The sequence below is a fragment of the Coregonus lavaretus genome (assembly GCF_964263955.1).
Source record: "Coregonus lavaretus genome assembly, chromosome: 2".
Lineage (NCBI taxonomy): Eukaryota > Metazoa > Chordata > Actinopteri > Salmoniformes > Salmonidae > Coregonus > Coregonus lavaretus.
In genome coordinates this window covers 87,990,677-88,016,157 of record NC_139989.1, presented here as the reverse complement: position 1 = coordinate 88,016,157, position 25,481 = coordinate 87,990,677, and the positions used below count along the sequence as shown (strand labels likewise).

The window sequence follows — 25,481 nt, the reverse complement described above, 5'->3', positions numbered from 1 at the left end:
ACTGAGCTCCATGTACATTTGTGTAAATATATTAAATATTAATGTATATGATGAAATATTAGGTACGTACCTTTATGATTTATTTTCCGGATTGAGATATATTCATTTGTTATTAGTGTAACTCAGTTTTTGGCCCCCCCTCTTGCCCATTCATTGTACTGTGTTAATTGTGTTAGTATAAAGGCAGGAAGTTGGGCCTTCGGGGGGAGGAGTCCTTGCTAGATGCGGGAGCGGTATAGTTTTTTGACCATATAGACATACAGAAATACAGACAGACAGGTCATATTATATTATGTATTTGCATTTCAAGTAATCTCTGCTTTAAGTTGATTGGAGAATACTTTTTTGTTAGATAAGAAGAATAAACATTTTTGTTGCACTATATCCCTGGATCTCATTGAATGTTTGGCCGTTTGGAAACGCTGAGTGTGGACTGTATGCGTCCGAAACAACCCCGCTTCAGGCTAGGGCAGTGGCTATGGTAAAGAGGAAAGGAAGCCACTACAGATAGTATTGAGAATGCATTGAGATAATGATCTGTATTTATTTTCAGGATGAGGAAAGTCATAATTGAATTATGAATGTTTATAATGTATGTTAATATAAGTATAACTTTCAGTCAACAGTCTCTTTTGTGTAGCTTCACTCCGTAGCCCACATACTAGTCTGTCTCTAATGATGTCATTTAGAACAGCATTAAACTCACAGTGTTCTGGTAGTTTCTTTAATGCAGCAGCAAACATTGTTACTGATTCTCCCTCTTCCTGATGTCTCCTGTGGAACCTGAACCTTTCAGCATTAACTAGTGGTTCTGGTGAAAAATGTCCTTTAAGTATCTCCACAATATCCCCATACGTCTTATTACCTGTTCTGTCTGGCTGTAGCAGGCTGCCTAGTAAATTAAATGTCTTTGGCCCCATTACACTAAAACATGGAGGCACAATGTTGTCCTCATCCATGTCATTTACAAGAACAAAATATTCAAACTGTTCTGTATATGAGCTCCACTGCTCAATACTTTCATCAAACTGTCCAATGTTTCCATCAATTCCAATAATTTTTCATTTCTCAATAAGCTCCTGATTGTCACTCACTTCAATATTGTCCTCAACCACAGCAATATTTTCCTCAGTCACATGATCTTCATTCACTTCACTCACTGACGTTTCCTCCTAAATTCACTCATTTAGCAGATTTAATTAAAATGTTTGTCTTCACAGTTGAATAAATGTCCTTTCCTTTAATCACTGTATGTTCCTCCTTTTTAATCACATTGTTTTCCCACTCCGATATCCGTCTCCAGTCCTTTTCTGCCGTCCATGACGATGTTAACTCCAGTGGTGGAAAAAGTACCCAATTGTCATACTTGAGTAACAGTAAAGATACCTTAATAGAAAATGACTAAACTTTAAAAGTGAAAGTCACCCAGTAAAATACTACTTGAGTAAAAGTCTAAAAGTATTTGGTTTTAAATATACTTAAGTATCAAAAGTAAATGTAATTGCTAAAATATACTAAAGTATCAAAAGTAAAAGTACAAGTATATATCATTTCAAATTCCTTACATAAAGCAAACCAGACAATTTTCTTGTTTTTAAAATGTACGTTCAGCCAGACAATTTACAAACAAAGCATTTGTGTTTAGTGAGTCTGCCAGATCAGAGGCAGTAGGGATGTTCTCTTGATCAGTGTGTGAATTGGACAATTGTCTGTCCTGCTAAGCATTCAAAATGTAACGAGTACTTTTGGGTGTCAGGGAAAATGTATGGAGTAAAAAATACATCATTTTCTTTAGGAATGTACTGAAGTAAAAGTAGTCAAATATACATATACCCCCAAAAAACTACTTAAGAAGTACTTTAAAGTATTTTTACTTAAGTACTTTACACCACTGGTTAACTCTCTTTCTTAGCTAGCTCGACTATGCACTTGCCTCTGCTAGCAATACACTGTGCTAACATTAGCCTAGACTGTACCACAGAAAATAACAGTTTTAAAGAGTTGTAAAAACCCACTTCTTCCAGACAGAATAGTTCCTGTAGATTCAGACTTACTCATCGCCAATCTTTTGTTATGTCTCATGGGTTTCATAACCACGTCTGTATAACAATTCAATAATGATGAGACAGGAGACAGGAATCAGTTCAACCATTTATCTGGAACATGATCATCTCAACACATACAAACCCCCATGATGCTCTGCAGCACAACCCCAATATACAACAAATACATAAGTAAATGGACACAAAACCAAACTCATAGAGGAATTTAAATGTTCATTTCTAGAAAGTAGGACCATGGGATAGGGTCAGAAAGGTCAGTATGTTTGATAACTGGTTCCAAAGGTGACATAACAAGCATAAGGTCCATTATAACACAGTGAAGTAGAGGTGGGAGCTAAAAGCAGACATGGACAGTGAGACGGTGTGAGGAGGTCAGGGGTGAAACACTGGGAGAAATGGCAGGGCCGGTTCTGTTCAGTGTGTGTCCAGTGTGTGTGTGTGTGTCCAGTGTATGTATGTGTGTCCAGTGTGTGTGTGTGTCCAGTGTGTGCTTGTCCAGAGTGTGTGTGTCCTGTGTGTGTGTGTTCAATGTGTGTGTGTCCAGTATGTGTGTGTGTTCAGTGTCAGTGTGTGTGTGTTTAGTGTGTGAGTGTGTGTGTTTCCAGTGTGTGTGTGTGTGTGTGTGTGTGTGTGTCCAGTGTGTGTCTATCCAGTGTGTGTGTGTGTGTTTGTGTGTGTGTGTGTGTGTGTGAGTCCTGTGTGTGTGTGTTCAGTGTGTGTGTGTCCAAAGTGTATGTATGTGTGTGTCCAGTGTGTGTGTGTGTGAATCCAGTGTGTGTATGTGTGTGTGTGTCCAGTGTGTGTGTGTGGATGCGTTTCCAATGTGTGTGTGTGTCCAGTTTGTGTGTGTCCAGTGTGTGTGTGTGTTCAGTGTGTGTGTGTGTGTGTGTGTGTCCAGTATGTGTGTGTGTGTGTGTGTGTGTGTGTGTGTGTGTGTGTGTTCAGCGTGTGTGTGTACAGTGTGTGTGTGTCCAGTGTCCAGTGTGTGTGTGTGTGAGTGTGTGTGTGTGTGTGTGTGTCCAGTGTGTGTGTGTCCATTATGTTTGTGTATCCAGTGTGTGTGTCCAGTGTGTGTGTGTCCAGCGTATGTGTGTGTGTCCAGTGTGTGTGTGTGTTTGTGTGTGTCCAGTGTGTGTGTGTCCAGTGTGTGTGTGTATGTGTTTCCAGTGTGTGTGAGTGTGTGTGTAAGTGTGTATGTGTGTGTGTCCAGTGTCTGTGTGTGTGTCCAGTGTGTGTGAGTGTGTGTGTAAGTGTGTATGTGTGTGTGTCCAGTGTGTGTCCAGTGTGTGTGAGTGTGTGTGTCCAGTGTGTGTGAGTGTGTGTGTCCGGTGTGTGTGTGTGTGTGTGTGTGTGTGTGTGTGTTCAGCGTGTGTGTGTACAGTGTGTGTGTGTCCAGTGTCCAGTGTGTGTGTGTGTCCAGTGTGTGAGTGTCCATTATGTTTGTGTATCCAGTGTGTGTGTCCAGTGTGTGTGTGTGTGTGTGTGTGTGTGTGTGTGTTCAGTGTGTGTGTGTGTGTGTGTGTGTGTGTGTGTGTGTCCAGTGTGTGTGTGTCCAGTGTGTGTGTGTGTGTGTCCAGTGTGTGTGTGTGTCCAGTATGTGTGTGTGTGTCCTGTGTGTGTGTCAGGTGTGTGTGTCCAGTGTGTATGTGTGTGTGTGTGTCCAGTGTGTGTGTGTGTCCAGTGTGTGTGTGTGTGTCCAGTGTGTGTGTCATGTGTGTGTGTGTGTGTGTGTCCAGTGTGTGTGTGTCCAGCGTATGTGTGTGTGTCCAGTGTGTGTGTGTGTTTGTGTGTGTCCAGTGTGTGTGTGTCCAGTGTGTGTGAGTGTGTGTGTAAGTGTTTGTCCGGTGTGTGTGTGTTCAGTGTGTTTGTTCAGTGTGTGTGTGTGTGTGTGTGTGTGTGTGTGTGTGTGTGTGTGTGTGTGTGTTTGTCCAGTGTGTGTTTGTCCGGTGTGTGTGTGTTCTGTGTGTTTGTTCAGTGTGTGTGTGTGTGTGTCAGTGTGTGTGTGTGTGTCCAGTGTGTGTGTGTGTGTGTGTGTCTAGTGTGTGTGTGTGTGTGTGTGTACAGTGTCCAGTGTGTGGGTGTGTTTGTCCAGTGTGTGTGATCAATGTATGTGTGTCCTGTGTGTGTGTGTGTGTGTGTGTGTGTGTGTGTGTGTGTGTCCAGTGAGTGTTTGTCCGGTGTGAGTGTGTTCAGTGTGTTTGTTCAGTGTGTGTGTGTGAGTGTGTGTGTGTGTGTGTGTGTATCAAGTGTGTTTGTGTGTCCAGTGTCTGTCAGTGTGTGTATGTTTGTTCAGTATGTGTGTGTGTGTGTCCAGTTCACGGATCACGGAAAGAGACAGACACAGAGTTACCATGGTAATTATTTACAGGAATAAACTGGCCAACTGGTGTGTTTCTCCATGTATTGAAATGTCATATTGTGATTAAACCTAAAACACATGATTAGAGGGAAACATCATGTTTTGTTTGACACAGAGACCACCTGACACAGGGAAACTGAAGAGGAGTCATCCCAAAGATGAAACCCTGGATAGAGGGGGTCAGTGAATGTGGAGTGGAATGTGTACAGGTGGGTCAGTGTGTCAGAGGAGACTCTGTAGAAGGACAGAGTGCCGGCTGGCCAGTCCAGATACACTCCTACTCTGTGGGAGCCGGAGGAGGCGACGTCTATGGTACTGGACTTATTATTGTGCCTGGCAGAGTAACTGTTGTCAGAGCAGAACAGACTCCAGGACTTGTCATTGTATCCAAGCCTACAGTCATAACCCCTTCCTCTCCTGCTGATTCCTTTATATGTCACTCCTATATCAACCCTGATCCCACTCCACTCTACCTCCCAGTAACAGCGCCCAGTCAGACCCTCTCTACACAGCACCTGTTTCCAGTCCTCAAATCTCTCTGGGTGATCAGGATACGGCTGCTCCTCTCTCCTCCATGTCACATTTCTGTTCTCCTCAGACAGAGAGAGGAGTCTGTTTACTGTGTTTGGGTCCAGTGTGAGATCACAGACATCTGATGGATGAAACCAGACACAATATTAGAAATCATCATCATTCACATTAGAATGTTAACTCACTTTTCACTAATTCATTTAATGTAGATGTTTCTAGGTATCAAAAGGAGAAGTTAAGGTAACTTGAGATTTGTTCAATGATCATATGTTATACTGTATGGTAATATAAAACACACTTATGCCCATTAATTACACACACACACACACACACACACACATCCAGAACAAACACACACACTGGACACACATGCACGCATATTTAATATGTAACAGGAACACGCCACACACACACACAGACACACACATTGTCAAAGCAACTCTTAGTAAACTTTGGTGTCCCTGATTTGTGCTTCTGTAGAACTACAGCTGATATTTAATATGACCAAGTAAGTAATGATGGTGGTCTTTGACTTTGACTTCACTTGAATTAAGACTTATTCTTAGTCAAACACTCACATTTTCTAAGTCCAGGTTTCATTGTGTTCTCTCCACCATGTTCCACACTGTAGCGGTAAGCAGAAGAACAGACAGTCATTGAGGGATACACCTGAACTCACACACACACACACACACACACACACACACACACACACACACACACACACACACACACACACACACACACACACACACACACACACACACACACACACACACACACACACACATACACACTCAGTCTTTATATAACTTAGTCCAAGTGGTGGTCAGAATGTTTGTCTTAACTAGCCTGATAACTCCAACATGTCTGATATGAACATTTACATAAACCCTCTACATACTTGAGTTTCTCCAGTCTGCAGTGTGGATCCTCCAGTCCAGCAGAGAGCAGTCTGACTCCTGAGTCTCCTGGGTGATTGTAGCTCAGGTCCAGCTCTCTCAGGTGTGAGGGGTTTGACTTCAGAGCTGAGACCAGAGAAGCACAGCCTTCCTCTGTGACTAGACAGCGTGACAGCCTGCAAAGAGTAAAATCATATTAAAATCACACTGCAATTCTTTGGTGGTGAAAATAGTGGCAGTATATTTTTTCAAAATGTTCAGATACATCAGTGTCCTGAAACCTGCCATATCTATTCATAAATGGGTGTTTCATTATTACAAATGACAAATTATCAAAGTATTGCCTACAGAGAGAAACATGTATAGTAAAAATATTTGAGTAGACTGACCAGAGCAGTTTAAAAAGCAGTATCAGTCAAAAGACAGACAGTGAGGTATCAGATTTAGATTGTATTGAGTATACAGTCCACACCATATCTAGTTTGACATTGAAGATAACATTTTAAATGTGGCTCTGTACTGCAGCATTTTGGATTTGAGATCAAATGTTTCATATGAGGTGACAGTATATAATGTTACCTTTTATTTGAGGATATTTTCATACATATCTGTTTCACCGTTTAGAAATGATAGCACTTTATGTATCTAGTCCCCCATTTGAAGAAGTCATAAGTATTCTGACAAATTCACTCATAGTGTATTAAAGTAGTCAAAAGTTTAGTATTTGGTCCGATATTCCTTGAACACAATGACTACATCAAGCTTGTGACTCAAACTCGTTGGTTGCATTTGCAGTTTGTTTTGGTTGTGTTTTGGGTTATGTTTTGTCCAATAGTAACTGAATGGTGGATGAAAACTGGAATAATTTTCTGTCTAAGTGAGTAGATAACATGTTTCTAAACACTACTAAATTAATCCTGATGATGCCATGATTAAGAAAAATCATGAATGAATCATGAATAATAATGAGTGAGAAAGTTACAGAGGCTACAACAAAACATGCTAACCTCTCACCATTACCAATAACAGAGGGGGTATGATCCTTGTTCCTCTGTAACTTTCTCATTCATCATCATTCACGATTCATTCATGATTATTCATAATCATAGTAGCATCCACATGAATGTAGAAGTGTTCAGAAACATCTTCTATTCTTACTGACAATACAAGTGAAGTGACTCCAAAATGACAGGACATTATTCACCATTCAGTTTCTATTGGGAAAAACATCATCTAAAACACAACCAAGACAAACTGCAAATGTATTCAACAAGTTTGTAGAATCACAAGCTTGATGTAATCACTGCAGGTAAAGAATATTGGACCAAACACTTTTTTAAAATTATTTTTAATTTAACTAGGCAAGTCAGTTAAGAAGAAATTCTTATTTACAATGACGGCCTACACCGGCCAAACCCGGACGACGCTGGGCCAATTGTGCGCCGCCCTATGGGACTCCCAATCACGGCCGGTTGTGATACAGCCTGGAATCGAACCAGGGGGTCTGTAGTGACGCCTCAAGCACTGAGATGCAGTGCCTTACACTGCTGCGCCACTCGGGAGCCCACTAAACTTTCGACTAATTGAATTTGTCCAAATAATTACGATTTAAAATGGGAGAACTAGATACGTAAAGTGCATTCATTTCTAAACGGTAAAAAATATATATTTATGAATAACTTTAAATAAAAGGAGACAATCTGTACTGTCGCCTAATATGAAACATTATACCTCAAATCCAAAATGATGGAGCATAGCACCAAATGTAAAACTGTAAGCTTCACTGTCCAAACACATATGGTGTGGACTATGTGTGCCTGGTAAACACATGTGGATCTGGTGAACAGTTATCACTTGTTGACCAACTACAGGAATACTGACCTCAGAGTCTCCAGTTTACAGAGGGGATTCCCCAGTCCAGCAGAGAGCAGCTTCACTCCTGAATCCTTCAGGTCATTGTTACTCAGATCCAGCTCTCTCAGGTGTGAGGGGTTTGACTTCAGAGCTGAGACCAGAGAAGCACAGCCTTCCTCTGTGACTAGACAGCCTGACAGCCTGACAGAGAGATCATCATGATTTCACAAACACACTGTTAATTTAACATCAGTAGTGTAGAAGGACAATGGCAGATGCATTTGGTTTATTCTCTTAAACAACATATAGATTCATCTTCCATCTCCTAGAATTGTATGGTCATATTGTTATACTAATGTGAAAATCAATTCATTGATTAAATGTGTCCTGAAACCTGCCATATCTATTCATAAATGGATGTTTTATTATTAGATATGACAAATTATCAAAGTATTGTCTGCAGAGAGAAACATGTATAGTAAAAATATTTGAGTAGACTGACCAGAGCAGTTTAAAAAGCAGTATCAGTCAAAAGACAGACAGTGAGGTATCAGATTTAGATTGTATTGAGTATACAGTCCACACCATATCTAGTTTGACAGTGAAGCTAACATTTTAAATGTGGCTCTTTACTCCAGCATTTTGGATTTGAGATCAAATGTTTCATATGAGGTGACAGTATATAATGTGACCTTTTATTTGAGGATATTTTAATACATATCTGTTTCACTGTTTAGAAATGAAATTACTTTATGTATCTAGTCCCCCCATTTGACGAAGTGAAACGTATTCTGACCATTTGACTTATAGTGTATTAACGTAGTCAAAAGTTTCGTAGTTGGTCTCAAACTCGTTGGTTGCATTTGCGGTTTGTTTTGGTTGTGTTTTGGGTTGTGTTTTGCCCAATATTAAAATGGTGGATGATGACTGGAGTAATTTTCTGTCTAAGAGAGTAAATAACATGTATCTAAACACTACTAAATTAATCCTGATGATGCCATGATTAAGAAAAATCATGAATGAATCATGAATAATAATGAGTGAGAAAGTTACAGAGGCTACAACAAAACATGCTAACCTCTCACCATTACCAATAACAGAGGAGGTATACATTTACATTTACGTCATTTAGCAGACGCTCTTATCCAGAGCGACTTACAAGTTGGTGCATTCACCCTATAGCCAGTGGGATAACCACTTTACCATTTTTTATTTTTATTTTTATTTTTTTAGGGGCGGGGGGGTAGAAGGATTACTTTATCCAGTATGATCCTTGTTCCTCTGTAACTTTCTCATTCATCATCATTCACGATTCATTCATGATTATTCATAATCATGGTAGCATCCACATGAATGTAGAAGTGTTCTGAAACATCTTCTATTCTTACTGACAATACAAGTGAAGTGACTCCAAAATGACAGGACATTATTCACCATTCAGTTTCTATTGGGAAAAACATAATCCAAAACACAACCAAACTGCAAATGCATTCAACAAGTTTGTAGAATCACAAGCTTGATGTAATCACTGCAGGCAAAGAATATTGGACCAAACACTAAACTTTTGACTAAATTAATTGTCTAAATAATTATGACTCTTTCAAATAGGAGAACTACATAATAAAGTACTTTCATTTCTAAACGGTAAAATAAACAGTGAGGGAAAAAATTATTTGATCCCCTGCTGATTTTGTATGTTTTCCCACTGACAAAGACATGATCAGTCTATAATTTTAATGGTAGGTTTATTTGAACAGTGAGAGACAGAATAACAACAACAAAAATCCTGAAAAACACATGTCAAAAATGTTATTAATTGATTTGCATTTTAATGAGGGAAATAAGTATTTGACCCCTCTGCAAAATATGACTTAGTACTTGGTGGCAAAACCCTTGTTGGCAATCAGAGGTCAGACGTTTCTTGTAATTGGCCATCAGGTTTGCTCACATCTCAGGAGGGATTCTGTCCCACTCCTCTTTGCAGATCTTCTCCAAGTCATTAAGGTTTCGAGGATGACGTTTGGCAATTCGAACCTTCAGCTCCCTCCACAGATTTTCTATAGGATTAAGGTCTGGAGACTAGCTAGTCTTAATGTACTTCTACTTGAGCTACTCCTTTGTTGCCTTGGCCATGTGTTTTGGGACATTGTCATGCTGGAATACCCATCCACGACCCATTTTCAATGCCCTGGCTGAGGGAAGGAGGTTCTCACCCAAGATTTGACGGTATATGGCCCCGTCCATCGTCCCTTTGATGCGGTGAAGTTGTCCTGTCCCCTTAGCAGAAAAACACCCCCAAAGCATAATGTTTCCACCTCCATGTTTGACGGTGGGGATGGTGTTCTTGGGGTCATAGGCAGCATTCCTCCTCCTCCAAACACGGCGAGTTGAGTTGATGCCACAGAGCTCGATTTTGGTCTCATCTGACCACTACACTTTCATCCAGTTCTCATCTGAATCATTCAGATGTTCATTGGCAAACTTCAGACGGTCATGTATATGTGCTTTCTTGAGCAGGGGGACCTTGCGGGCGCTGCAGGATTTCAGTCCTTCACGGCGTAGTATGTTACCAATTGTTTTCTTGGTGACTATGGTCCCAGCTGCCTTGAGATCATTGACAAGATCCTCCCGTGTAGTTCTGGGCTGATTCCTCACCATTCTCATGATCATTGCAACTCCACGAGGTGAGATCTTGCATGGAGCCCCAGGCCGAGGGAGATTGACAGTTCTTTTGTGTTTCTTCCATTTGCGAATAATCGCACCAACTGTTGTCACCTTCTCACCAATCTGCTTGGCGATGGTCTTGTAGCCCATTCCAGCCTTGTGTAGGTCTACAATCTTGTCCCTGACATCCTTGGAGAGCTCTTTGGTCTTGGCCATGGTGGAGAGTTTGGAATCTGATTGATTGCTTCTGTGGACAGGTGTCTTTTATACAGGTAACAAGCTGAGATTAGGAGCACTCCCTTTAATCTCAGCTCGTTACTTGTATAAAAGACACCTGGGAGCCAGAAATCTTTCTGATTGAGAGGGGGTCAAATACTTATTTCCCTCATTAAAATGCAAATCAATTTATAACATTTTTGACATGTGTTTTTCTGGATTTTTTTGTTGTTATTCTGTCTCTCACTGTTCAAATAAACCTACCATTAAAATTATAGACTGAACATTTCTTTGTCAGTGGGCAAACGTACAAAATCAGCAGGGGATCAAATACTTTTTTCCCTCACTGTATATGTATGAAAATCTTTAAATAAAAGGTGACATTCTGTACTGTTGCATAATATGAAACATTGTGTCTAAAAACCAAATGTAAAACTGTAAGCTTCACTGTCCAAACACATTTGGTGTGGACTATGTGTGCCTGGTAAACACATGTGGATCTGGTGAACAGTTATCACTTGTTGACCAACTACAGGAATACTGACCTCAGAGTCTCCAGTTTACAGTGTGGATTCCCCAGTCCAGCAGAGAGCAGCTTCACTCCTGAATCCTTCAGGTCATTGTTACTCAGATCCAGCTCTCTCAGGTGTGAGGGGTTTGACTTCAGAGCTGAGACCAGAGAAGCATAGCCTTCCTCTGTGACTAGACAGCCTGACAGCCTGCAAAGAGTCAAATCATATTAAAACCACACTGCTATTCTTTGGTGGTGAAAATAGAGTGGCAATATATCTTTTCAACATATTCAGATATATCAGTGTCCTGCCATATCTATTCATAAATTAATGAATGTTTCATTATTTGAAATGATCATATATTGATTGTAGAGAGAAACATGTATAGTACAAATATTTGAGTAGACTGACAAGAGCAGTTTAAAAAGCAGTATCAGTCAAAAGACAGACAGTGAGGTATCAGATTTAGATTGTATTGAGTCCACACCATATCTAGTTTGACAGTGAAGCTAACATTTTAAATGTGGCTCTATACTGCAGCATTTTGGATTTGAGATCAAATGTTTCATAAGAGGTGACAGTATATAATGTCACCTTTTATGTGAGGGTATTTTCATACATATCTGTTTCACCGTTTAGAAATGAAAGCACTTTATATATCTAGTTCCCCTATTTGAAGAAGTCATAAGTATTCTGACCAATTCACTTATAGTGTATTAAAGTAGTCAAAAGTTGAGTATTTGGTTGTAAACTTGTTGGTTGCATTTGCAGTTTGTTTTGGTTGTGTTTTTGGTTATGTTTTGCCCAATATTAACTGAATGGTGGATGATGACTGGATTAATCTTCTGTCTAAGTGAGTAGATAACATGTTTCTAAACACTACTAATTTAATCCTGATGATGCCATGATTAAGAAAAATCATGAATGAATCATTAATTATAATGAATGAGAATGTTACAGAGGCTACAACAAAACATGCTAACTGTCTTGAACCCTGCATCCTGAGTCGGTTCCTGCCTGTGTTGCCATTTTTCTGCTCGGAATCTCCAGTTTCCTGAGGGTTCGTGAACGCTCCCGGCCTGGTTGCCGGGCGACGTTGCTAGGCGGGAGATCTCTCGATTAACCGCACCTGCATCTCATCAGCGGTCTGCACACCTGGTCCTGATCATCACCCTTCTTAAGCCCTGACCTAAAATCCATTCCATGCCGGATCGTTAGCCATGAACAGTATGTTTGTCAGTGTATCAGCCTTGGAGTTTCTAGCGTTAGTTTTGTTGTTTTGCACCTTGTTGGCTTGCTGTGTACTTACCTCCGTTTTGTTTCTATCTGCAGTCAATCTCCTGGAACCTTCACCCAACCCCTGCCTGGTTGTCGGCGGCTGCCGAGCCATTCTTGGATCTACCACTGCACCTCCAGCAACTCATCTCCGCCGTCCGCTCTGTCCCCTGGATTATTCTACATCGTTTTGTGAATCTGTTAAATAAATACTCACCTTCATTTCAACTCACCTTGTCTTGGTCTGCTTCTGGGTTCTGGCTTAGTAAACCGTGACACTAACCTCTCACCATTACCAATAACAGAGGGGGTATGATCCTTGTTCCTCTGTAACTTTCTCATTCATCATTATTCACGATTCATTCATGATTATTCACAATCATGGTAGCATCCACATGAATGTAGAAGTGTTCAGAAACATATTCTATTCTTACTGACAATACAAGTGAAGTGACTCCAAAATGACAGGACATTATTCACCATTCAGTTTCTATTAGGAAAAACATAATCTAAAACACAACCAAGAGGTTGATGTCACTATCACAATCACTACAGGCAAATAATATTCAAAGACCAAACACTAAACTTTAGACTAAAATAATTTGTCCAAATACTTATGACTTTTTCAAACGGGAGAACTAGATACATTAAGTGCTTTCATTTCTAAACGGTAAAACAGATATGTATGAAAATACCCTCAAATATAAAAAAAAGTGACATTCTGTACTGTTGCCTAATATGAAACAATCTCAAATCCAAAATGCTGGAGCATAGCACCAAATGTAAAACTGTAAGCTTCACTGTCCAAACACATATGGTGTGGACTATTTGTGCCTGGTAAACACATGTGGATCTGGTGAACAGTTATCACTTGTTGACCAACTACAGGAATACTGACCTCAGAGTCTCCAGTTTACAGTGGGGATTCCCCAGTCCAGCAGAGAGCAGCTTCACTCCTGAATCCTTCAGGTCATTGTTACTCAGATCCAGCTCTCTCAGGTGTGAGGGGTTTGAACTGAGAGCTGAGGCCAACAGTTCACAGGATATGTCTGTGAATTTACAGCCAGTGAGTCTGTCAACAGAGTAAATACCATGAGGAACAGGTTGTACTAAAATGTTACATTTAGCTTCCCTGCCTACAGTTACCCCTGCACTAATAATGTGAACACTGTGTATAGATGTCTCAATGCTACAACTTTTTCTGATCCGTTTGTATTAGTTTGTTTAAGACTTTTCAGCTGATAGAAAGTTTTGTCAGCCAATGAAAATATTGTTGTTCTTACATACAGTAAAGTTTGGTCTGAGGGATAGTCACATGAGTACTTACAGAGCCAGTCAGCCAATAAAAATGCTGCTGTAACTACAATGTATTTTGGTGTGGGATATTTCCATGAATACTTACATAGCTTTCCTGCAGCCTCTCACAGCTGGGAGCAGTCTCCTACGACCCTCCTCTGATGTCTTGTATACCTTCGGGTCAAACACATCCAGAACCTCCTCTGATATCTGTAGCATGTAGGCCAGCGCTGAACACTGAGAAAGTGTGAGGTTTTTGGATCTCTTCTCTGACCTCAAGTACGCTTGGATTTCCTCCTGTACTGAATGGTCTTTCATCTCTATCAGACAGTGGAAGAGATTGATGCACCTCTCAGGGGAGATGTTCTTCCTCTGCATCACCTTAAGGGATCGGATTGTTTTCTGGACGCTGTCTGGACTGCTTTCTGTCTGTGTCACCAGACCTCGTAGGAGTTTCTGATTGGACTCCAGTGACATGCCATGAAGGAAGCGGACAAAGAGGTCCAGGTGTCCGTTCTTGCTCTCCAAGGCTTTATCCACGGTACTCTTCAGCAGCTCATGCAAGGTTAGCTCTTCAGATGCAGCTCTAGACTTTCTCTTGAGGAAGGGCTTCAGTGCATCCATGTTCTTGGTTGTGTAACAATGGTACATGTAGACAGCTGAGAGAAACTCCTGAATGCTCAGATGAACAAAGCAGTACACCACTCTCTGAAATAACACAGACTCTTCTTTAAAGATTTGTGTGCACACTCCTGAGTACACTGAGGCTTCTTTGACATCAATGCCACACTCTTTCAGGTCTTCTTCATAGAACATGAGATTACCCTTCTCCAGATTTTCAAACGCCAGCTTCCCCAGCTTCAGAAGAATTTCCTTATCTGACTCCATGAGCTCCTGTTGATCCATCTCATCTCTTCCATGATATTTCTGGTTCTTCAGGCTGGTCTGAATGAGCAGGAAGTATATTGACATCTCAGTCAGAGTCGTGGGCATCTCTCTCCTCTTGTCTGTACTCAACATGTGTTCAAGGACTATTGCAGAAATCCAACAGAAGACTGGAATGTGGCACATGATGTGGAGGCTCCTTGATGTCTTTATGTGTGAGATGATTCTGCTGGCCAGGTCCTCATCACTGAATCTCTTCCTGAAGTACTCCTCCTTCTGTGGGTCATTGAACCCTCGTACCTCTGTCACCTGGTCAACACACTTAGGGGGGATCTGATTGGTTGCTGCTGGTCGGGAGGTTATCCATAGGAGAGCAGAGGGAAGCAGATTCCCCTTGATGAGGTTTGTCAGCAGAACATCGACAGACGATGTGTGGGTGACATCAGACACCTTTTCATTGTGCTGGAAATCCAATGGAAGTCTGCTTTCATCCAAACCATCAAAAATGAACATAGCTTTACAGGCAGTGAGTTTCTTTGCATTGCCTATGTCTAGTTCTTTGTGGAAGCCATTTAAAAGTCTGAGAAGACTGTACTGGAGATCTTTAATCAAGTTCAGCTCCCGGAAAGGAAGCACAAATATGATATCCACATCTTGGTTCGCCTTCTCTTCAGCCCAGTCTAGGATGAACTTCTGCACAGAGACTGTTTTTCCGATGCCAGCGATGCCATTCGTCAGCACAGTTCTGATGCTTCTCTCTTGGCCTGGTAAGGGTTTAAAGATGTCATTGCAGTGGATTGCTGTGTCATGTGAGGTTGGTGTCCTGGATGCTGTCTCTAGCTGCCACACCTCATGTTCATTGTTAACCCCTTCACTCTCTCCTTCTGTGATGTAGAGCTCTGTGTAAATCCTGTTGAGGGGAGTTTGGTTCCCTGCTTTTTCCATACCTTCTATCACACATTCATACCTCCTTTTCAGACTGTCTTTATGGTTTACTATAGCTATCTGCAGGCTGTCATCCACTACAAGGGAAGAGGAAAAATGATGTGTATCAGAAACATTCATTGACAGGATGAAAAGTGGGCCTTCCACAACTACAGTAACTTCTATTATCTCATAATATTGTAGTTAACTACTGTAAATCATATTAAGGTATTGACTTGGCCCACGTGTGCAAGTGGTCTTACTGTTTTCAGAGCCTCTTGTTTTATTGGGTTGACTCAGCTGCTGTAGTACAGGCCGTGTTCTGGATCTCTTTCTACACTGAGGACAGTCATAGTCTCCTGAAGGAGCAGGTTTCTCCCAGTATCTGGTGATGCACTGTCTGCAGAACCTGTGTCCACAGGTGATAGAGACTGGATCCCTCAGCACCTGCTGACACACTGCACACCTGGACTGATCCTCTGGCAGAGTAGACCTTCCACTACAGAGATAAAGGAGAGAGAGAGATTGTAGATGTTAATACTGATCCTTTAACAGAGTAGACCAAACACTACAGAGATAAAAGAGAGAGAGAGATTGTAGATGTTAATACTGATCCTCTAACAGAGTAGACCTTCCACTACAGAGATAAAGGAGAGAGAGATATATTGTAGATGTTAATACTGATCCTCTGGCAGAGTAGACCTTCCACTACAGAGATAAAGGAGAGAGAGATTGTAGATGTTAATACTGATCCTTTAACAGAGTAGACCTTCCACTACAGAGATAAAGGAGAGAGAGATTGTAGATGTTAATACTGATCCTCTGGCAGAGTAGACCTTCCACTACAGAGATAAAGGAGAGAGAGAGAGAGATTGTAGATGTTAATACTGATCCTCTAACAGAGTAGACCATCCACTACAGAGATAAAGGAGAGAGAGAGAGAGATTGTAGATGTTAATACTGATCCTCTGGCAGAGTAGACCTTCCACTACAGAGATAAAGGAGAGAGAGATTTTAGATGTTAATACTGATCCTCTAACAGAGTAGACCTTCCACTACAGAGATAAAGGAGAGAGAGATTTTAGATGTTAATACTGATCCTCTAACAGAGTAGACCATCCACTACAGAGACAAAAGAAGGTGCAGTAATCGCTCTAATAAACTGTTAAAACAAACTACACATTACAAAACATATCTATATGACATCTTGAATATTCTCCTCTTCACTAGTAATATTATTCTGACTAGTGACGGACCTTGGGTCAAAGGTAATTGATCCATCACCACTGGAATTGACAGGACGATTCATGGAGAAGTCACTGTTCATAGACAGACAGCTGGGAACAGAATACTCTGCTCTCTGAGTGGTAGTAGCCTCTGGAATGGATAACATGTCCACAGTGGTATTACTAAACTATATGAACTCAGAAGGTTGTAGAAACATGTCCACAGTGGTATTACTAAACTATATGAACTCAGCAGGTTGTAGAAACATGTCCACAGTGGTATTACTAAACTATATGAACTCAGAAGGTTTTAGAAACATGTCCACAGTGATATTACTAAACTATATCAACTCAGAAGTTGATGATACGCCTGTTGCGTAGCAGCCACTGAACTGCTCTCGGACTTACTTATTGCTGTTCACTGGACCTTATGATCACTCAGCTATACAGCTGATGCCTGCTGGACTGTTCCTTTATACGGTACCCCATCCTGTTGATCTGTTTAGCCTCAGCTCAAACTTTCGTTGCCATTACCAGCTGTTGTCTTAGCTCTCTCGAATAACATGCCTCTCTCCCATGTCAATATGCCTTGCTTATTGCTGTTTCGGTTATTTCTTATTGTACTATTTCACTGTAGATCCCCCAGCACAGCTCAACCTGCCTTAGACAGCTCCTTTGTCCCACCCCCCATACATATAGACCGGCTCAATCGGTGCCTTTTTATTCTATTTTATTTCACCTTTATTTAACCAGGTAAGCCAGTTGAGAACAGGTTCTCATTTACAACTGCGACCTGGCCAAGATAAAGCAAAGTAGTGCAATAAAAACAACACAGAGTTACATATGGGGTAAAAAACATAAAGTCAGAAATACAACAGAAAATATACAGTGGGGAAAAAAGTATTTAGTCAGCCACCAATTGTGCAAGTTCTCCCACTTAAAAAGATGAGAGAGGCCTGTAATTTTCATCATAGGTACACGTCAACTATGACAGACAAAATGAGGAAAAAAAATCCAGAAAATCACATTGTAGGATTTTTTATGAATTTATTTGCAAATTATGGTGGAAAATAAGTATTTGGTCAATAACGAAAGTTTCTCAATACTTTGTTATATACCCTTTGTTGGCAATGACACAGGTCAAACGTTTTCTGTAAGTCTTCACAAGGTTTTCACACACTGTTAATGGTATTTTGGCCCATTCCTCCATGCAGATCTCCTCTAGAGCAGTGATGTTTTGGGGCTGTCGCTGGGCAACACGGACATTCAACTCCCTCCAAAGATTTTCTATGGGGTTGAGATCTGGAGACTGGCTAGGCCAATCCAGGACCTTGAAATGCTTCTTACGAAGCCACTCCTTTGTTGCCCGGGCAGTGTGTTTGGGATCATTGTCATGCTGAAAGACCCAGCCACGTTTCATCTTCAATGCCCTTGCTGATGGAAGGAGGTTTTCACTCAAAATCTCAAGATACATGGCCCCATTCATTCTTTCCTTTACACGGATCAGTCGTCCTGGTCCCTTTGCAGAAAAACAGCCCCAAAGCATGATGTTTCCACCCCCATGCTTCACAGTAGGTATGGTGTTCTTTGGATGCAACTCAGCTTTCTTTGTCCTCCAAACACGACGAGTTGAGTTTTTACCAAAAAGTTCTATTTTGGTTTCATCTGACCATATGACATTCTCCCAATCCTCTTCTGGATCATCCAAATGCACTCTAGCAAACTTCAGATGGGCCTGGACATGTACTGGCTTAAGCAAGGGGACACGTCTTGCACTGCAGGATTTGAGTCCCTGGCGGCGTAGTGTGTTACTGATGGTAGGCTTTGTTACTTTGGTCCCAGCTCTCTGCAGGTCATTCACTAGGTCCCCCCGTGTGGTTCTGGGATTTTTGCTCACCGTTCTTGTGATCATTTTGACCCCACGGGGTGAGATCTTGCGTGGAGCCCCAGATCGAGGGAGATTATCAGTGGTCTTGTATGTCTTCCATTTCCTAATAATTGCTCCCACAGATGATATCTTCAAACCAAGCTGCTTACCTATTGCAGATTCAGTCTTCCCAGCCTGGTGCAGGTCTACATTGTTGTTTCTGGTGTCCTTTGACAGCTCTTTGGTCTTGGCCATAGTGGAGTTTGGAGTGTGACTGTTTGAGGTTGTGGACAGGTGTCTTTTAATGCTGATAACAAGTTCAAACAGGTGCCATTAATACAGGTAATGAGTGGAGGACAGAGGAGCCTCTCAAAGAAGAAGTTACAGGTCTGTGAGAGCCAGAAATCTTGCTTGTTTGTATGTGACCAAATACTTTTTTTCCACCATAATTTGCAAATAAATTCATTAAAAATCCTACAATGTGATTTTCTGGATTTTTTTTCCTCAATTTGTCTGTCATAGTTGACGTGTACCTATGATGAAAATTACAGGCCTCTCTCATCTTTTTAAGTGGGAGAACTTGCACAATTGATGGCTGGCTAAATACTTTTTTCCCCACTGTATATACAGTGTGTGCAAATGTAGCAAGTTATGGAGGTAAGGCAATAAATAGGCTATAGTGCAGAATAATTACAATAGTATTAACACTGGAATGCTAGATGTGCAAGAGATTATGTGCAAATAGAGATACTGGGGTGCAAAAGAGCAAAATAAATAACAATATAGGGATGAGGTAGTTGGGTGGGCTAATTTCAGATGGGCTGTGTACAGGTGCAGTGATCGGTAAGGTGCTCTGACAACTGATACTTAAAGTTATTGAGGGAGATAAGAGTCTCCAGCTTCAGAGATTTTTGCAATTCGTTCCAGTCATTGGCAGCAGAGAACTGGAAGGAATGGCGGCCAAAGGAGGTGTTGGCTTTGGGAATGACCAGTGAGATATACCTGCTGGAGCGCAGACTACGGATGGGTGCTGCTATGGTGACCAATGAGCTAAGATAAGGCGGGGATTTGCCTAGCAGTGATTTATAGATGGCCTGGAGCCAGTGGGTTTGACGACGAACATGTAGTGAGGACCAGCCAACAAGAGCGTACAGGTCACAGTGGTGGGTAGTGTATGGGGCTTTGGAGACAAAACGGATGGCACTGTGATAGACTACATCCAATTTGCTGAGTAGAGTGTTGGAGGCTATTTTGTAAATGACATCGCCGAAGTCAAGGATCGGTAGGATAGTCAGTTTTACGAGGGCATGTTTGGCAGCATGAGTGAAGGAGGCTTTGTTGCGAAATAGGAAGCCGATTCTAGATTTAACTTTGGATTGGAGATTCTTCATGTGTGTCTGGAAGTTGAGTTTACAGTCTAACCAGACACCTAGGTATTTGTAGTTGTCCACATACTCTAGGTCAGACCCGTCGAGAGTGGTGATTCTAGTCGGGTGGGCGGGTGCCAGCAGCGTTCGATTGAAAAGCATGCATTTAGTTTTACTAGTGTTTAAGAGCAGTTGGAGGCTACTGAAGGATTGTTGTATGGCATTGAAGCTCGTTTGGAGGTTTGTTAACACAGTGTCCAATGAAGGGCCAGATGTATACAAAATGGTGTCGTCTGCGTAGAGGTGGATCTGAGAGTCACCAGCAGCAAGAGCGACATCATTGATATACACGGAGAAAAGTGTCGGCCCAAGAATTGAACCCTGTGGCACCCCCATAGAGACTGCCATAGGTCCATACAACAGGCCCTCCGATTTGACACACTGAACTCTATCTGAGAAGTAGTTGGTGAACCAGGCGAGGCAGTCATTTGAGAAACCAAGGCTATTTAGTCTGCCAATAAGAATGCGGTGGTTGACAGAGTCGAAAGCCTTGGCCAGGTCGATGAAGACGGCTGCACAGTACTGTCTATTATCAATCGCGGTTATAATATCGTTTAGGACCTTGAGCGTGGCTGAAGTGCACCCGTGACCAGCTCGGAAACCGGATTTCATAGCGGAGAAGGTACGGTGGTATTCGAAATGGTCGATGATCTGTTTGTTAACTTGGCTTTCGAATACTTTCGAAAGGCAGCGCAGGATGGATATAGGTCTGTAGCAGTTTGGATCTAGAGAGTCACCCCCTTTGAAGAGGGGGATGACCGCGGCAGCTTTCCAATCTCTGGGGATCTCAGACGTTATGAAAGAGAGGTTGAACAGACTAGTAATAGGGGTTGCGACAATTTCGGCGGCTAGTTTTAGAAAGAAAGGGTCCAGATTGTCTAGCCCAGCTGATTTGTAGGGGTCCAGATTTTGCAGCGCTTTCAAAACATCAGCTGTCTGAATTTGTGTGAAGGAGAAGCGGGGGGGGGCATGGGCAAGTTGCAGCAGAGGGTGCAGAGTTGGTGGCCGGGTTAGTGGTAGCCAGATGGAAAGCATGGCCAGCTGTAGCAAAATGCTTGTTGAAATTCTCGATTATTGTAGATTTATCGGTGGTGATAGTGTTTCCTAGCCTCAGTGCAGTGGGCAGCTGGGAGGAAGTGCTCTTATTCTCCATGGACTTTACAGTGTCCCAAAACTTTTTGGAGTTAGTGCTACAGGATGCAAATTTCTGTTTGAAAAAGTTAGCCTTTGCTTTCCTGACTGCTTGTGTATATTGGTTCCTAACTTCCCTGAAAAGTTGCATATCGCGGGGGCTATTTGATGCTAATGCTGTACGCCACAGGATGTTTTTGTGCTGGTCAAGGGCAGTCAAGTCTGAGAAGAACCAGGGGCTATTTCGGTTCTTAGTTCTGTATTTTTTGAATGGGGCATGTTTATTTAAGATTGAGAGGAAATTACTTTTAAGGAACAACCATGCATCCTCTACTGACGGAATGAGATCTATATCCATCCAGGATACCTGGGCCAGGTCAATTAGGAAGGCCTCCTCGCTAAAGTGTTTTAGGGAGCGTTTGACAGTGATGAGGGGTGGTCGTTTGACCGCGGACCCGTTACGGACGCAGGCAATAAGGCAGTGATCGCTGAGATCCTGGTTGAAGACAGCTGAGGTGTATTTAGAGGGTATGTTAGTCAGGATGATATCTATGAGGGTACCCATGTTTACGGATTTAGGGTTGTACCTGGTAGGTTCGTTGATCATTTGCGTGAGGTTGAGGGCATCTAGCTTGGATTGTAGGATGGCTGGGGTATTAAGCATATCCCAATTTAGGTCACCAAGCAGAACAAACTCTGAGGATAAATGGGGGGCAATCAATTCACATATGGTGTCCAGGGCACAGCTGGGGGCTGAGGGGGGTCTGTAGCAAGCGGCAACAGTGAGAGACTTATTTCTGGAAAGGTGGATTTTTAGAAGTAGAAGCTCAAACTGTTTGGGCACAGACCTGGATAGTATGATAGAGCTCTGCAGGCTATCTCTACAGTAGATTGCAACTCCACCCCCTTTGGCAGTTCTATCTAGACGGAAAATGTTATAGTTGGGGTTTGGAAATTTCAGAATTTTTGGTGGCCTTCCTGAGCCAGGATTCAGACACTGCTAGAACATCAGGGTTGGCAGAGTGTGCTAACGCAGTGAATAACTCAAACTTAGGAAGTAGACTTCTGATATTTATGTGCAAGAAACCAAGACTTTTGCGATTACAGAAGTCATCAAATGATAGCGCCTGGGGAGTAGGAGTGATACTGAGGGCTGCAGGGCCTGGGTTAGCCTCTACATCACCAGAGGAACAGAGGAGGACTAGAATAAGGATACGGCTAAAGGCTCTAAGAACTGGTCTTCTAGTGCGTTGGGTACATAGAATAAAGGGGGCAGATTTCCGGGTGTTATAGAAAAGATTCAGGGCATTATGTACAGACAAGGATATGGAAGGATATGAGTAAAGTGGAGGTAAACCTAAGCGTTGGGTAACAATGAAAGAGATAGCATCACTGGAGGTGATGGCGTAGTAGTGCAGTTGTGCTTTTATCAGAAATAAGTCTCTCACTGTTGCCGCTTGCTACAGACCCCCCTCAGCCCCCAGCTGTGCCCTGGACACCATATGTGAATTGATTGAACCCCATCTATCCTCAGAGTTCGTATTGCTTGGCAGCGATCACTGCCTCATTGCCTGCGTCCGTAATGGGTCCGCGGTCAAATAACCACCCCACATCACTGTCAAACGCTCCCTAAAACACTTCAGCGAGCAGGCCTTTCTAATTGACCTGGCCCGGGTATCTTGGATGGATATTGACCTCATTCTGTCAGTAGAGGATGCCTGGTTGTTCTTTAAATACCAATATACACAATCAGTTAGGAAAGCAAAGGCTAGCTTTTTCAAACAGAAATTTGCATCCTGTAGCACTAACTCCAAAAAGTTTTGGGACACTGTAAAGTCCATGGAGAATAAGAGCACCTCTTCCCAGCTGCCCACTGCACTGAGGCTAGGAAACACTGTCACTACCACTAAATCTACGATAATCGAACATTTCAACAAGTATTTTGCTACAGCTGGCCATGCTTTCCACCTGGCTACCCCTACCCCGGCCACCAGCTCTGCACCCTCCACTGCAACTTGCCCACTCCACTGCAACTTTCTTTCTAAAATTAGCAGCCGAAATTGTCGCAACCCCTATTACTAGCCTGTTCAACCTCTCCTTCGTATCGTCTGAGATCCCCAGAGATTGGAAAGCTGCCGCGGTCATCCCCCTCTTCAAAGGGGGTGACACTCTAGATCCAAACTGTTACAGACCTATATCCATCCTGCCCTTCCTTTCGAAAGTATTTGAAAGCCAAGTTAACAAACAGATCACCGACCATTTCGAATCCCACCGTACCTTCTCCGCTATGCAATCTGGTTTCCGAGCTGGTCATGGGTGCACCTCCGACACGCTCAAGGTCCTAAACGATATTATAACCGCGATCGATAAAAGACAGTACTGTGCAGCCGTCTTCATCGACCTGGCCAAGGCTTTCGACTCCGTCAATCACCGCATTCTAATTGGCAGACTAAATAGCCTTGGTTTCTCATATACCTGCCTCGCCTGGTTCACCAACTACTTCTCAGATAGAGTTCAATGTGTCAAATCGGAGGGCCTGTTGTCTGGACCTCTGGCAGTCTCTATTGGGGTGCCACAGGGTTCAATTCTCGGGCCGACTCTATTCTGTGTATATCAATGATGTCGCTCTTGCTGCTGGTGACTCTCAGATCCACCTCTACGCAGACGACACCATTTTGTATACATCTGGCCCTTCATTGGACACTGTGTTAACAAACCTGCAAACGAGCTTCAATGCCATACAACACTCCTTCCGTAGCCTCCAACTGCTCTTAAACACTAGTAAAACTAAATGCATGCTCTTCAATCGAACGCTGCTTGCACCCGCCCACCCGACTAGAATCACTACTCTCGACGAGTCTGACTTAGAATATGTGGACAACTACAAACACCTAGGTGTCTGGTTAGACCGTAAAACTCTCCTTCCAGACTCACATTAAGCATCTCCAATCCAAAGTTAAATCTAGAATCGGCTTCCTATTTCGCAACAAAGCCTCCTTCACTCATGCTGCCAAACATGCCCTCATAAAACTGACTATCCTACCGATCCTTGACTTCGGCGATGTCATTTACAAAATAGCCTCCAACACTCTACTCAGCAAATTGGATGTAGTCTATTACAGTGCCATCCGTTTTGTCACCAAAGCCCCATATACTACCCACCATTGTGACCTGTACGCTCTTGTTGGCTGGCCCTCACTACATCTATAAATCTCTGCTAGGCAAATCCCCACCTTAACTTAGCTCATTGGTCACCATAGCAACACCCACCCCTAGTGTGCGCTCCAGCAGGTTTATCTCACTGGTCATCCCCAAAAGCCAACACCTCCTTTGGCTGCCATTCCTTCCAGTTCTCTGCTGCTAATGACTGGAACGAACTGCAAAAATCTCTGAAGCTGGAGACTCTTATCTCCCTCACTAACTTTAAGCATCAGTTGTCAGAGCAGCTTACCGATCACTGCACCTGTACACAGCCCATCTGTAATTAGCCCACCCAACTACCTCATCCCCATATTGTTATTTATTTTGCTCATTTGCACCCCAGTATCTCTATTTGCACATCATCTTCTGCACATCTATCACTCCAGTGTTAATACTAAATTGTAACTATTTTGCACTATGGTCTATTTATTGCCTTACCTCCATAACTTACTACATTTGCACACACTGTATATATATTTTCTGTTGTATTTTTGACTTTATGTTTTGTTTTACCCCATATGTAACTCTGTGTTGTTGTTTTTATCGCACTGCTTTGCTTTATCTTGGCCAGGTCGCAGTTGTAAATGAGAACTTGTTCTCAACTGGCTTACCTGGTTAAATAAAGGTGAAATCAAATAAAATAAAAATTGTGCAGGGGTACCAGGTAGTTGAGGTAATATGTAGGTAGGGGTGAAAGTGACTAGGCAATCAGGATAGAGATTACATCTCCTTATCCAGGGAGTGCACACACACTCACACACAGCGAATGTTGTGTTTGTTTAATATGTTTCAGGACTATGAAAATTGAAAAAAGTATTAGTCTATGGATTATGAAAACAACAAAAATAAATGGTAAAATGGGAGAGGAGAAATGACTAGAGACAATGTTGTTTGACTCACTGACCATGACCCATGAGTTCTTCTTACCTTTGTTCAGTAGAAAAGTCTCCCTCTCTAAACGTTATAGGTTGTTCCATAGACCGGTCACTCTTCATGGACACACAGCTGGGTACAGGGGAGGCTGGTCTCTCCTGCTTGATTGGACTTCAACACAACAGAGACAAACATTACGTCTCTCATCTACTCTGAGCTCAGATGGGAAACATAAGAAGAGTTTCATTCCAAAAACGCTATATATCCATTTTCAG

General features: G+C 42.3%; 2 protein-coding genes across 2 annotated transcripts in view; one reads left to right on the top strand and one right to left on the bottom strand.

Annotated features, from left to right (window-relative positions):
• Positions 1 to 25,481, top strand: part of LOC311141162 (NACHT, LRR and PYD domains-containing protein 3-like) — a gene marked incomplete at its 5' end in the record, with an annotated part of 340,648 nt that overhangs the window by 160,346 nt on the left and 154,821 nt on the right. The window lies entirely within an intron of this gene.
• LOC311099681 (uncharacterized protein) lies at positions 4,518 to 15,502 on the bottom strand (the record flags this gene model as incomplete). The annotated part of the gene is made up of 8 exons (XM_084140399.1): positions 4,518 to 5,074; positions 5,532 to 5,578; positions 5,858 to 6,031; positions 7,737 to 7,916; positions 13,779 to 14,331; positions 14,497 to 14,617; positions 14,858 to 14,904; positions 15,079 to 15,502. The coding sequence occupies 8 exons, from the start codon at positions 15,500 to 15,502 to the stop codon at positions 4,518 to 4,520; spliced, it is 2,103 nt and encodes a 700-aa protein (XP_083996525.1).